General features: G+C 38.4%; 1 protein-coding gene across 1 annotated transcript in view; it reads right to left on the reverse strand.

The window, feature by feature from the left end:
* Positions 1–10,050, reverse strand: part of LOC122326062 (heparan-sulfate 6-O-sulfotransferase 1-A) — a 124,109-nt gene extending 114,059 nt beyond the window's left edge. The window contains exon 1 of the mRNA XM_043220743.1: positions 9,256–10,050. Within this exon, the coding sequence (XP_043076678.1) occupies positions 9,256–9,776 (521 nt within the window). The 5' untranslated portion in view covers positions 9,777–10,050. The remainder of the gene's footprint in view (positions 1–9,255) is intronic.
* Between the last annotated feature and the right edge of the window lie 4,855 nt (positions 10,051–14,905).

Genomic DNA, 14,905 nt, shown 5'->3' on the forward strand with positions numbered 1-14,905 from the left:
GGAGGCCCTAATTATGAATTATAAAAATGTTTGCTAATTAGTCATTGCATGGCAATTTGTCCACAGCATGCAGAAATCAATTTGGTGCCATCGCCGAGGGCTTTACCTGGCAGCGTGGCACACAACAAGACTTCAAAGCCAATGTCCGTCATAACGCCAGCGATGTTTCTAGAACCTAGAAAAGTTACGAAAATTGAAACGAGATTCCAAATTACACAAGAGGGGAAAAAAAAGCAATGAGAGCGAAAGGCAAAGACGAGCAGTGAGAATTTTTATAAGCAAGAGCGTTTTGTAAACAAGGATGTAAGATGAAGACAACTGCACACATACAAAGCGTTGGCAGGAGAGGGAGTAAAAAAAAAAAAAAAAAAAAAAAAAGACCGGAGCGGGCGCATGTTCAGTCCAGCATTAGCAGCAGAGTTGTGTTCATCTTCATGTATTCATTTATGCTAAACACAAAGGGCAGGCTGAAGGGTGGTCAAGTCTTTGTTTATTAAAAAGCCATTAGAGATAGAGGAGGCACTGAAGCGCTCATTCATGCAGTGCCGACATTAGGTCCAGCTCAAGGGCACGTTTCTCTTCACGGGCCACGAGATCCATATTATCAGACAGCAGTCAGGCACTTGCAAGTAAGCTGGGAAACTGGCCTGGCTGTGAGCTAAAACAATATTAAGATTTACAAAAACAAAGAGTGACCAAATTTGTCATTCTCTAGCAGTCAGCATTAAAAAAAAAGATATAATCTGAGCTTATGCACGTTTAAACATTGCTAAAAGTATCAAAGTGAGGTACGTAACTTCAGATCAATGAGGCATACGACCAGCCAGTACCAAAAATATACGTAATTACTGACTTACAAGCAATTTGTAATTGCTGAGCACTAACACCTAATTAGGTAAACAATTTTCAGCACAGCACAAGGTTTTAACCTCAACCTGGCATCACAAATAAATGCTATATTCATACTGTAAGCTATTAATAATGCATTAACAGCATAAAACGCAGAGATGTTATTGCGAACAGCAGTAGAGGCCAATGTCATCTTTACGCGCGTAAGCTTATGTTCATAAACTGCACAAACATTCTGAGCTTCTCCAGGTAAGCACTTTGTTTGCTAGAGCACAGCGTCCTCTGCTAATTTAGCATGCTGATCCTAAAACACCGGCAGCCTGTCACGACCTTCCCTTGAACTGCCCTAGATCAGTTCACACACACTTACAATCTCTGTTAGCACTTTGTCTTCGCACAGTTGAGATGTCAGATGACAAAAAAAAAACACACTCTCTCTGAAAAGTAAGTGATAGCACCTCTTAGCGCAAAAAAAAAATGGAAAAAAAACAGCTTATCTAACAGAAACATTATTGAACGCTGTCGAGCAATTACAGAACCTCCACAGACAACAAGCAGAAATGGGCCAAGATAATCAGCAAAGAACGAGGTAAACAAGAAGCTTTTCAGTAGTCGGTGCCAGTGATATGAAAACGGCCTTTCATCCTATAATAGAAATGAAGCGAAAAGGCATTCTTGGCTATGATGTTCTTACAAGGGATGTGCGGTGTTACATACTTTCAGTCGTTGGGTTGCCTGACTGACTAGACTAATTGATCTTGAGGAATCCTAGTATAATTAGGCTGGTTTCAAGTTCACTGGTCAAGAATTAGACGTTTATTAGTTTGGTATTTACATGAGTCTTACAAAAATAGGTCAACAAAGTGCACTGACATGGAACAGAATGGATCTTAATAAATAAAACAAAATAAATAAAAAAATACAATAAATAAAATAAAATAATAATATATATATATATATATATATATATATATATATATATATATATATATATATATATACTCTCTTTTAATATATATATTAATATAATATTATATATCTTGAATTTTAGGGCATAACTGCATTGTTTTTCATAAATAATTAATTAAGAGTAACACTTTACAATAAGGTTCATTAGTTAAATGCATTAGTTGTCAAACTAAAATTGAACAGTGCTTCTTCATATTAAAATCACAAGTTTGGCTTATTAACATTAGTTAGCACTGTTAACTAACATGAACTAACAATGAACGACTGTATTTTTATTAACTATACCAATCACAATAATTAATAAATACTGCAATAAATGTGTTGATCATTGTTTGTTAATGTTAGTTAATACATTAGTTAATCTTAACAAGTGACTCCTTATTGTAAAGTGTGACCTAATTAAGTGAACAGGTTAAAACGATAGCCCCAAAATATATTTGCACAGATTACTGACCTCAACCTTGTATTGCAAATACAATATTGTATTAAAAATACTTCACTGTATAAAAAGTAAATGATAGAACTGTATATACATAACACAAAACAAGTTCATGTGACCATGACTTACAGCCAGTGGCGTTCTTACATGTGAGATTAAGTTCAACTTGGATTATTTTTTAACTTAACACGGTATCTTTAATATGCACACATTTCAGGGAGCTCAAAAACGGTATGTGACATCTAAAAATGTGTAGCTGTTTTGACAGAGCTTTCAAATGGATGAACATGAAGACTTACGTTTTCTGAAGGGATTTTAGGCACACTTGAACTGCATTTTTATGTAATATTTTAAAATATTTAAAAATAAAGAAGGCATCTAATAGTCAGCCTCACTAGTAGTCTAGTCAGCTGTAGGACAATTCTCAACCCCTAGACCTAGAGTATCTAATTATGAATACAAGCTGGAAGATGAATTATTCATAACACAATGGAAGTACAAATACAGAAAGGGCACAAACATAGAAATCAAACATTCTTAGAACCATTCGTCCGAAAGCAAGGGTCTCTTGATTTCGCGGTGGGCGGGCACAGATTCCGCATTACCACATAACGGGCTTTAAGCAGCCTGTATTTAATCCACACTGATCTGATGGGATTAACACATCGAGGTCAGGCTGCTGCTATCAGGCCTGCCTCCAAGCGCTTTTTCTTACCGGCCCGGGAAAAACTGGCCTGTCAGAACCACCGCTTTCTGCTCCAAGCAGATCTGGAGACCGCCAAGCCATCTGGCTCACGCTCCCTGAGCCAGAATCCGGGTTCACACGGAGAGCTGGAGGATTTTATAAGCTCTGAGCTACTGACCTCCAAACCACAAAGATCACACAACCGCCAACCACATCAGAATATAATTTGTGAACCGGCAAACCAATATGCACACACTCTTAGGCAAAGGGCTAGACCTATAACAGTCGCAGTGTGGCTCTAATCCTTGTTGCCAAATATGGAGAACAGCATCTTCAAGAACTGACTGCAGTGAGGAACATCTTCATCCAGTATCAAACACTACTTGAGGGCTCCTGCTGATTTCTTTTCTTTGGTGCTTTGCACTCTACACATTTGTCTCACTATCATTCACTGTGCCATGTTTACTGAACCACACAAGGCGTGTTTACCTGTTCTTGTTTTCATCAGTCACAATGAATAAAATGTGATTTCAGATTTTAAAGCTCTCTCTATATTTGAACGTTTAACACTGTCATCTGATTCATGCATGCATTTAAAAAAAAAAAAAAAAAAAAAAAGCCTCGCAATTTCTTTTTCCAGAGCTACTACAACTATTATTGTCAATATATGCAAATATCAATCACCGTTTACAAGCAAAAACAATGTGGATTATTGTGAAGCTATTATCATTTCAATGGCACCCATTTACTATAGAGGATCCACTGGTGAACAAGTGGTGCAATGCTAAACTTCTCATCTACATCTTGGATGCCTGAGAGTGATTAAATATTCAGCAACTCCTCCTTTTTTGGTGAAAAAATTCCCAGATTCGATTCTTCCTGTTGTTTCATACCTTCCCAACCTTTTACAAATTTTAACCAGATAATGTATGACCTGTCCACTTACAGTACTTCAGGTGCAAAAATCTACAGTGATCCAGATCCAAGTTTTGAAGAAAGTTTAAGAAACTGGAGCTGTAAAAGCTTTGCCTAGCATCAGAGAAAAGCAGTTGTCCTAGCAAAGGTCCAAATATGTGAGTTAACAGAAATTAATTGTTTTGTGACACCATAATGGGAGACTACGGGGGTGTCCTGTACACCAAATATTGTTATTCACAAAACAGGAGCCAGTCGTCCATTAGTAGGGCTTGTCATTTTACAAATTACAGTAAATCTTCCATGAAAATACATTCCTTCTAATGTTCTAGTCACGCTTGGGGTATACTGTGCGGCCCATATCCATAAAGCCACAGTGTGGAAAATTATCTTGCCTGTTTGATTAGACACTGACACCGCTGAAGGAACAGGAAGAGATGGAGGCAGAGCGAAAGAGAGAGAGAGGCTGAAGAAATGAGCGTGGATATATATATACGAAATTAAAAGAAAAGACTGACAGCAGTACTGCGGGATTTTTCTGTGCCAGTTTATTGGACTGGGACTCAAAATCTGCTGCAATATCTTTAAATAGACAGGACATGGGGAAAAAAGTGACAGTAGGTGCACACGGCCCAGAATCCTCTATCATTGCTCACACACATGCATAGAAAAAAAAAACACACGGGCACTTTCCCTGGAGAATACATATTTATAGACACGCATACAGTGAGGTCCAAAAGTCGAAGGCCACCAACCAAAATGCTTCTTTTTAGCATTTAATAGATTTGTTTCAATACTGCCAACATGACAGATTAAACGAAAAACTGAGCCAAGAAATTAGGAACGGTTTAAAAAAAAACAAAAAAAAAACAAGAAAATAAATGATGACTTAATTTTCCCTTTTCGTTTCATATTCGGTTACTGTCATAACATCAGATTTTTTTTCCAAACTGGATTTGCAGTTTGGCCTAAGATGCTTTTTTTGATAATTACAGAGATCACATATCTTTCTCTCTCCATGATCTCAAATGCAAGCTCCTAATATGATAATTTGCAAATTACTCTCACAATTGCATCCCAATATAATGTACAATTTCATTTTCGCCCCCCTAAATAAGCACAATAAATGCCTAGTATAACAGAAACATGACAATGTGGTCTGGTACCCCATCGGCACCTTGTCATTTCAAGTTAATTGTGTCTGCATGATCACTGCGCCAGACCTTCTAACCAGGCTGCCCCCCAACTGGGATTCTATCTTCATCTATGACAGCTAGAAATGAGAAATCACGGCAAATAGATTACTTAAAGAGACAATTCAACCATAAATGAGAACTCGGTTATGAAAGTGACATCTCAATCATCCTGCAAGTAGCAGAAAAGTCCAATAGGAAACTTCAAACTTAGGAAGCTTGACAGTCAGTGGTCACCTTCAACTTTTTTGCATAAAAAAGGCAAGCTGGATTACATTTTTTGGGAAGGAGTTAAAGGAAAGCGCACATTTAAGTAAGGATGTGCATTATATTTCCAAATTTGTGCTTGTTCAACTTACATTATACTGTTAAATTTAATCTTTAGCAAATCTCAAAATTAATCTAAATTTTTCATACTGTGCATTTTAATGTTGCCCAATGATTCTTAAATTTACTTATGGTATTTAAAGTATTTTTTAAGTGTTTCATTTTTCAATTAAACGAAACAGAATTTTAATATCAACCATAACATAAAAATGATTATCTAACAGAATCTTTGCATCATTAGTCAATGTAAGAGCGAGGAGGTGGTGAATTTTCTTTAAGGGGCATCAAAAGACAGTGGCACCCTTTCACCTATACTGAGCATATCAGCCAAAAAGAAGACACAGACCCTTCATTAAGGAGATTACATCCTGTCTAGAGCAGCATGGATAAAGAATGGTAGTCCTCCATTGGGGGTGGGTGAGTGGGTAAAACACAGCCGCTGATGGCTGATTGCACACGCACACACACACACACACACACTTGCTGTGGGAAACATTCTCACACCTCACACCCACAATCTCCTCTGGTTTCCATTCACTAGTCTATCAGAAACCCCTGTGCTTCGTGCCTTCAGAGCAGCACACACCACTCGCCAGATGGCTTCCCGACCGAAACCGGTGCCTCAATGAGAATGTGGTGATACACATCTCGTTAAGCAATTAAAATGCCCCCATCGCTCTCACGTCCGCCAGGTCCCCGGGGGAGCGGCATGGTGTGAATGCGATTTGGAAAACGCGACCCTAGAAATCCCAACAATCCGAATAAGACCTACGTGTAATTAAAAGCTCGTCCTTCGCTACGTTAATGGCCACGAAAAGGAGAGCAGGCATCGCTTCCGAAGTCTCGGGAGCCGAGAGAGATTCAAATGTAAACAAGACCGTTAAACATGTCTAACAAGCACGCAGATTGGCACAGCTGTCAGATGGCTTCCTGCCTGTTGGTGGGAATGGAGCTGGCTTCCATGAACTGAAACTCACTGGACTGACAACAGGTGTTCAACTCTGTGCTGTGGCCGCCAAAAGTGCACCTAATCTCACAAATAAGCAGTTAAGACTGAAGAGGGTAAGGGTGAAGTACACATCTTAAAAAAAAAAGAAGAAGTGGTCAACCAGTATGGATTTTTTGATGGCCAGTACTGATAGGGTGGCTGATGGCCAATATAAAGCTGATATAATATATGATATAACACCATTTAATTTAAAGACCATCAGCCAAACTGAAAAACTGACCAGTCGATCCAGTAAATTAAAATCCTAAATAACTTGCATCATATAGCAGCCTTGGCGGTGTATAAAACAGCCACTACAACCAAAAAAAAGCATTTCACCGCCATTCTAAATGTGACAAGTAAACTTTCAAATTAATTGTCAACATCATGACAACACCTATAATAATTAGGGCTTCAGCTTGCAAGTAAAATGATAGCATATGCAGCCAATCAACAAAGTGTGATTCACAAACAAATGACCCTTACGAACGGTTCTTTTTTAATGAATTACTCACAAAAATGCAAATGAAGACGTTCCGCATACTTGCTGATCTTCTGACAATAACAAAGCACAAAATTACCATTAAAATGAACGCACGTCCCCCTGGAATGTTCAATGACAAACAAAACTGTTATTATGAACAAGAATCTATAACGAGCAGTCTGGTTAATTGTTCTAACTTGTAGGCCAGATATACAAGCATAAAATATAATAGCCCACATTAATATTTAGTTGCATTAAATACACAAGTCTAGAAACATGACCATAGCAAGACAAACAGCCCAGCAGTCCCCAGCATCTCAAAATCTCCACAAGAGATTTCACGGGTCATAAACAGTGCCGCTTTTCTCAGCCTCCTATGTAACCACCATCACGGCTCAGTTGCCTTTTTTCTATTCATTCTTTTAATTTTCCTAAGCACCTAAGTTCTGAGCATTTTTACAGATCAAAAAATCTCGTTTCAAGTTTCGATTCACCCCACACTGGCCTTTTGAAATCACTGTAACTAATGTAAAAAGAACTCTTGATCTGTGCAACAAAGCAGCATACCAAATCCGAATTATCTACGCACAGTATTTCCCATCTAATTATTGGAATAATGCAGATATTAAATATGTGAAATGACAAAACTCCTCTCACCTCTTTTACCGCTGACCCTGTGCTAATTTCACAGACAAAACGAACATGCACACATGCGTGATGAATTAGGGGAGGATAGCACTGGTGTGGTCTGCCTGCCTTTATCACAGGAGAGATTAATCAAGGAGAGGAATGCGCATCCATATCAGCGCTGCATTCCTAAGGTCGCCAAAAGCAACAAGAGTAATGGCATCGCTGTGATACGAGGGATGTTTTACACTCGAGGGGATGTTGGATCTAGACTGTGTTCTTTCAGGAAGAGGAGACGGGCTGGTGATTATTTGCTAAATCTGATCTGATGTATTTGACTTTGCAGAGCTTAGATAATTTAATCCACAAAATCCTATTAAAAACTAAAACAGTCTTCATACGTGGCTCTGAGATGGATTTCACATCATTGCAAAAGTATGCGCAATACACTTCGCAAACAGTAACCTACTCCCGTGCCCACTAGCCGTGGGTCTAAAAGCTTTTATGAGACCACCGCATCCACTCGGGAAAGGTAATTAAGCCATTTCTTAACTGAAATACAAAACAAGATGACACTGACTACCAGTGGTTGGTTATTCCTGACATGGCTGCTATGTAGTGGTGTGGTGAGTCCTGTAACCACTATCCTGGCAGTCAGTGTTCACTACAGTGTTTACAAGGGGCCGTTTTACAAACACAGTAATTTTCCACCTCCATCACCGGAGAAAGCACAAACATGCAAAATCGAATGACACAAACATCCAACACAGCGAGTTCGAATTAAATCGAAGGACACGCACCTTACACAACTACAGTTTTGTCCAAAACATAAACCAATATACCACTTTCTAACGCTTTCTTACTCTAACTTCAGAAGAAGCTAGCTCAAGTAACAGTTTCCTATATGAAGTTGAACATCTAGCAAAAGACTGTGTTTGCTGTGGTTTTCCATGTTCATTTTTTGAAAGGCTGCCATCCAGTTTCTCGTAACCACAGATAATCCAACTAGAATCAACACCATTGGGCTTTTCGCACATGAAATCGTTAACCCTTTGTCAGCTTCAACCCCAAGTAAACTTAATCCTGGGCTATCTCGTTTCATGTTTCCCATTGTTCATACTCCGAGTGCTCAGGTTCCCGATTTCTCGCTGTTTATTTACAACCTTTGCATGCGTATGACGTCAATGACGCTGGTTTAAGGTAAGTAAACTTATGAAAACAGCTTGCCCAGCGTTCAAAAGGTCACCAAACAGATCTGTGCTTGCAGTCTGCTAATTTTCAGCCACCGTCACCGCTCGGCATTTAAACCCTTTCTCTTAAAACGGCGCTTGAAAGTTTACGCCACATGCGTAGCCAGCGTGAATATTTAATGACGACACTCGTTGTTTACACTGTAGCGTCGCATGTCAGGGTTATCCTAGGGTTAAAAGCGGTGCTAACCTTCTCTACGATGTTAAAGAAGGATTTAAAAAAGTAGTGCCTTTACCCAAAGTTTTAAAAGAGGTTAACCCAAGTGTGGTATGAAAAGCCAATATAACCAGTGGATTTATGCAGTATTATTACAGTATAGTCTCGTATACCGCAGATGAGGGCAAGTGTTATTCTGTACTCGCTAAAGTTCTTCTACACTGTCTGTGCCTCAAATCCCTTCGAGATAGTATTTTGTGGCTGCACACGCCTATAATGCCCTAAACGTTTTGGTTTTTTGGGGAGAGAGCGCTCACGGGGTTTTGAGACACAGCCAACATTTCAGACAAAACAATTCTGCACAAGCATCACCTTTGGTTTTTCATCCTGTTCTCCTTTTTGTTCAAAACACCCGGCACGCAGTTGGTCAGCTCGGTCCAGTCCGCGTGTAAGCCACAACTCCAACCGGTGGAGAACCGAGAGAAGAGCCAGGTCTCTTTCCTATTGGGTCGGTAACAGGTACACTTCTTCTGTCCCGGTCTGCAGTCGCACGGAACCTCCAGTCTGACATTCTGGACCAGGTGCCTCCCGAACGTGGTGCCGCCGGTCTTCTGGATGTGGAGGAACACGATCACATCATCCCCTTTGATTTCAAAATCCACAGTCCGCTCCAGGTCCCTGATGGGGAAATAGTATTTCTTCACGTAATGTGGATCAGGAGTCGGGAAGAGATCCGCATCGTCTTCCAGCATGTACCCGTGCGGAGAGCCGAAGTTCATCATCCCCGGGGCCACGTACTGATACAAAATCAGCATGAACAGAACCGAGCCGACAACGATGAACAGAAATTTACTGCTCCTCTCAACCATGTTCCTTCCAGTGAGGAGGTTCATGTGTTACCATTTCCCGGTTGACTGTTTTTTAGGGTGTCTCCATATATAAACACACGGCAGTCAGAGCATCGCGCGCGGAAAGTGAAGCGTCAGACACGTTGGATAAGGATGGAAACTGTCGGACTCATTGCATCAGAAGTGTTGCGGTATACGATCCAGTACGGCGCGGTCTCCTTCCTTCCACCACTGTATGACACAGTGTGTTTAAAGTCCTCGACACACCGCTCTGAAGCTCCTCCAGCAGCGTGCACAGCGACACCCACTTTCCCAACACGCGCGCGCTCCACTCTCTCAAACACAAACGAGCGCTATATTTTGTTTCTAGCGAACGCCCGCGGTTCCTGATGCGTTGTGACATTCCTACAAGCTAAACGGCGTTTATTTCACCCAGAACCCAAAGCAGCCCGTGCATCCCCCCCAATCTATATAAAGGAGAAACAATAGACGCTAATAAAATAAAATAAAAAAACATGATATAAAAAAATCAGTAAAATAATGGACTTTAGCCTTTGTAACTACATACCAGTCATTCGAATATTAGCAGATTATCTGCTTAATATCTTCGCTTTTATGGGCCCAGAACATGAGATCTTTGCAAGTATATATCAGCTTATTAAACTAACCCTAAACCTAACCTAGCAGTCTACTCTGAGAGTTAGTAGAGTTGTAGTTGCAAGTTAATGAGAATTAGTTGACATGTAGTGGTTAAGTTGCTTATAGATAATAGAATTTCTAAATGGGACTATCAAGATAAAATTCAAGGAGCATGAATCTGCCTAAACGCCTCAAAGTAGTTGCAAACTCCCATACCTCTCACTAATAGACTGGCGCTTTTAATCACGTCAAAATAGAAATACATTTTTTTAAAAAAAGCATAGTTAAGCATGTTACTGTACAAACACGTAGACTATAAACATTAAATAAAAACAACAAAATATGTGTGATGTTTTTCCAGATTACGGAAAATGAATAAATATATACATGATAAATCCACATGAGGATGCAATGTCAAATACAGACTAGGTTTTCAAATGCTTTATGTGACTATTAATGTGTATAGCCACTCAAACTGCTTTATAGTGCTGGCTGGGAGGGGGTGTAATAGATGGAATGGAGTGATAATATACACTTTGAAAGATAAACTTACTTTGAAAGATAAAATTACAATTCGTCATTGAGCAGTACAGAGTAAAGCAACGCTTTATGTGTATATTCATCTCTGATAAGATAAAAAAATAATATTTAACAGAAGAGTTTGTGTAAAGAATGAGGGACCACTTTTAACTGGAAGAAACGGTGAAACATAAAATTAACAACAGAAAGCGTTTATCTAGCGTTCAGCCTGCACTCTTGTACCACAGCTAGTGGGCAGTATTGAGAGATGGGCCCAACTGTACAGACATCTGTACTTTTGCCTTGACATTGGCTTTTGATTTTGCCTCGTGAATGCGCAAGAGTTTCATGCCCCTTATAATAGATTTTTATTTATTATATGGATTGGTAATTGCGTGTGCTAAATTTCAATGCATTTGTTCAGAGAAGCAGGCGAAGCGAATTTAACGCATTACTGAATTTTGTCGATTCTAATATTGGTATACAGTCAGTTCGCACAGATATTAAATCTATTTTGTCGTCATATGAGTAAACTCGCTGACGTCCGTACGAAACATAATTATGCTAAAAATAAAACCGATGCTTATGATTACACATACTTAGCTAATTCACTAACGTTAGTCATTTCCCTGGCTCATGGATCTTGTACAAATTAACGCAAACAAATGATGTTTGCAACTCGCTCTCTTAAATACCGCAAGCCAGATTAACATATTTTTATTTACAACTACAGCAGCGGCCCGAAGAAAGCCTGTCATTTGATATCATGATTATTGCGCCTGGGGACCCACTGCATAATGAAGCTATGGAAATGCTGCGTTGCTGCTGATCGTTTGTCGCTGAGAAGCTTCACTGAGATGAATTGTAAAGTGTGTCCTGTCCTCTGGTTTTCTTCTGCGGAATCAACAACTCAACAGTTTCCACATGGTGGACTCCATCTCTCAGAAGAGTTGCCAGCTGTCCTGTATAATACTCAGTCGATAATATGCAGTGAAATTGATAACATGAGTTTTGTATCAGTGTCCTTTCCACATAGATGCTAGCATATATATATACTTAAAGGGGTTGTTCAAATCCCCCCATATATATATATATGTGTGTGTGTGTGTGTGTGTGTGTGTTCAGAAGAAATAAAAATGAAGTTGAGTATATATAAGAACGCTGGGATCCCAACAACTTTGGAGTCCATTGATTTTCATTTTATAGAACCAAAACACACCGCAGACACTTTTCAAAGCAGTGTCCTCAGTGTTCTGCAGGTTTGGCAAAAACATGAGGGTGAGCCAATGATGACAACGTTTTCATTTTGGGATGAAGCATCACTGTTTAATCTCAAATGGCATGTTTTATAAAGAAATGGAGAGTTCCCTCTACTTTCCTAAAAACAAACTCAAAATCTGATTTCGTTCACCTGAAATTGGCAACCCCAGCTGCAGTGTGTGATATTGATGGGAGTATTGGTTTGCCACAACTATCTCTGTTCTTCTATTATGAATTGTTTCTGTTATGAAAGAAAGCAACTTTTACTGTGATACCTTCCCGCAACTGTTTTCAATTTGTGCACAGTTGAACTGAAAGTTAAAAGCCCTCTCTCTCTCCTTTATACACACAGTGCTGCTTTTGATTATGGCCTGAGACTTGCTTACTAGAGCACCTCTGACCCCTGGCATCACTGTCTCCTTCTACAGCAGCACACTGGAATGCTGTTGTTGTTATTTTTCTCCAAAGCAGAGTTCAGAATGAAGGGTTTAGGTGACATTAAATCTCAAGTTCATTACTAAAACACACAAACATATATATATATATATATATATATATATATATATATATATATATATATATATATATATATGATAACAATATGTCAACTACAATTTACATTAAATGACTGATTAGGAAAACATCACCAGGAAAAAATTATATATATATATATATATATATATATATATATATATATATATATATATATATATATATATATATATATATATACATGTATATACACATATATATATATATATATATATATATATATATATATATATATATATATATATATATAAATATGATAGCATAGATGTATACATGTATAAATATATATATTATCATAGATGCCTGAGTCTATCTGACAACAATCATGAACATTTAGACTAGGATTATCATTTCTCTGAACGCATTTTTAATCCTAATCCTACATGGCATTTCTGACCTTAAGAGATATAATACATTTTTGTGTGTGTCGCACACTCATACAAATACAGATTTTAGAGCATGAAATGACAAAGCAAGCAATGATCATCTTCTTTTATTCAGAGTATTTCAAAAATAATGGCTGATCCAAAAATACATATTTGGATGGTTAGCCCGGGCAGGCGAAGTATGTTTTTCCCTTCACGTTTTTCATCTTCAGCTGTCCCCGTTACCTCCCGCGTTTAGATTTACTCAACTGCCTTGACTAAATTAATAATGTGCACAATTTTACCGGATGCGCGTGGGAGTTATTTATTCCTTGTTTTGACACTTACAGTGACAGCAAGATTTAAGAGCCATTTTTAAGACCTGTAAGAGTGAAAGAGAAAACGAGCGTAAGGTCATAGTTACAGTATGCAGCGATTCTTTGTGCCTACGAAGTTGCTGAATGTGTAATATTAATGGACCTACATAGATAAGGGGGTGTTTCAGCAGATTGTGTGAGTATTGCTTACCTCAGACGACCAGGATTGGCACAGAAGAAAACGGAGCTCTATTCCCTGCAGAAAAAGAGAGCCATGCCAGGCTAGACACACGATCTGGCCTCAAACTGAGACCTGTGTGAGTTTAGATGGTAAGAAATTCTGATGTAAGCCCTGAATCATCTCATAGGGCTACCTGTACCCGTTCGAGGAAGATTGCAAACTTATTAAAAGAGACCAGAAACAGTCGGTCAGTTTCTGCATGGCATACACATACACCTAAGAGAAGATTTATCAACTTTTTTTTTATCTTTATTCCATGGCTCTTATGTTATTATACATTTAATTGTTTAGTCACAGCCTCAAGAGGTTGAACTTATGTTAACCTTCATTCATGACAACGCAATACCTTGTATAAAGACTCGCACTCTTGACTCTTATTTTATTCAAACGCAAATGGTCTCAAATTTTAACAAATACTTGTTTGTCGTAAAAACAACCTCAGAGAAGAAATTGGAGTGCGGAAAATCTACCGACCTACAGGTCCTCCAGGATGTTGATGAGTTTGTCTCTTCATCCAAACGTTTTTTGGAGAAATGTAGCAGTACATGGCTTTCAGTGAATGGGTACCATCAGAAAAAAACTAACAGCTGATAAAATCATCACAATAATCCACAGGATTCCAGTTTTCTATTAACATCTCGTGAAGTGGAAAGTGTCTTGTTTGTCAGAAACAAATTCATAAGTGTAAGGCATTTTAGCTTTAAACCACGACGTCTGGCCAAAATATGACTCTATGATCCATGAATTTCTCTCCTAGATCAGACAAAGCATAATTTAAGTATATTATTAATAGATGACACATATTTTAGATGGAAAGAACAGTTTGAAGTTCAAAAACTAATTTATTTGTTGCAAAGAAGCACTGTTTAGACTCTCATTCTGACGGCACCCAAGAAATAAACTTTTCGAAATCTTGGATGACCTGAGGTAGAGGAAATATATTTAGCAGAATTTATTTTTTGGGAGAACTGTACCTTTTAGTTTACTAAGTATTATTTGTATAAATGAACAACAATTAGGTAAAAACATTACTACATGTTGTTGCCGTTTTATTACATATGTCTTGTGGCACACAATTTATTTCCTAGCAGAACTGTTAAAATAACATAAAGTCAAGATTGTTGCTCAAATCAATATTTCATTTGCATTTATTTATCTGGCGAGCAGCCAGAAATAGTGTTTCCAGAAATAATGCAGCCAGTGGGTTATTATCGCAAATTATTACCTGTCTAATTGTTTCAGGACTGCTGGTTATAAAACTACTAATTTATGCCTCTTGAG

This window comes from Puntigrus tetrazona, chromosome 2, assembly GCF_018831695.1.
Source record: "Puntigrus tetrazona isolate hp1 chromosome 2, ASM1883169v1, whole genome shotgun sequence".
NCBI classification, from domain to species: Eukaryota; Metazoa; Chordata; class Actinopteri; order Cypriniformes; family Cyprinidae; genus Puntigrus; species Puntigrus tetrazona.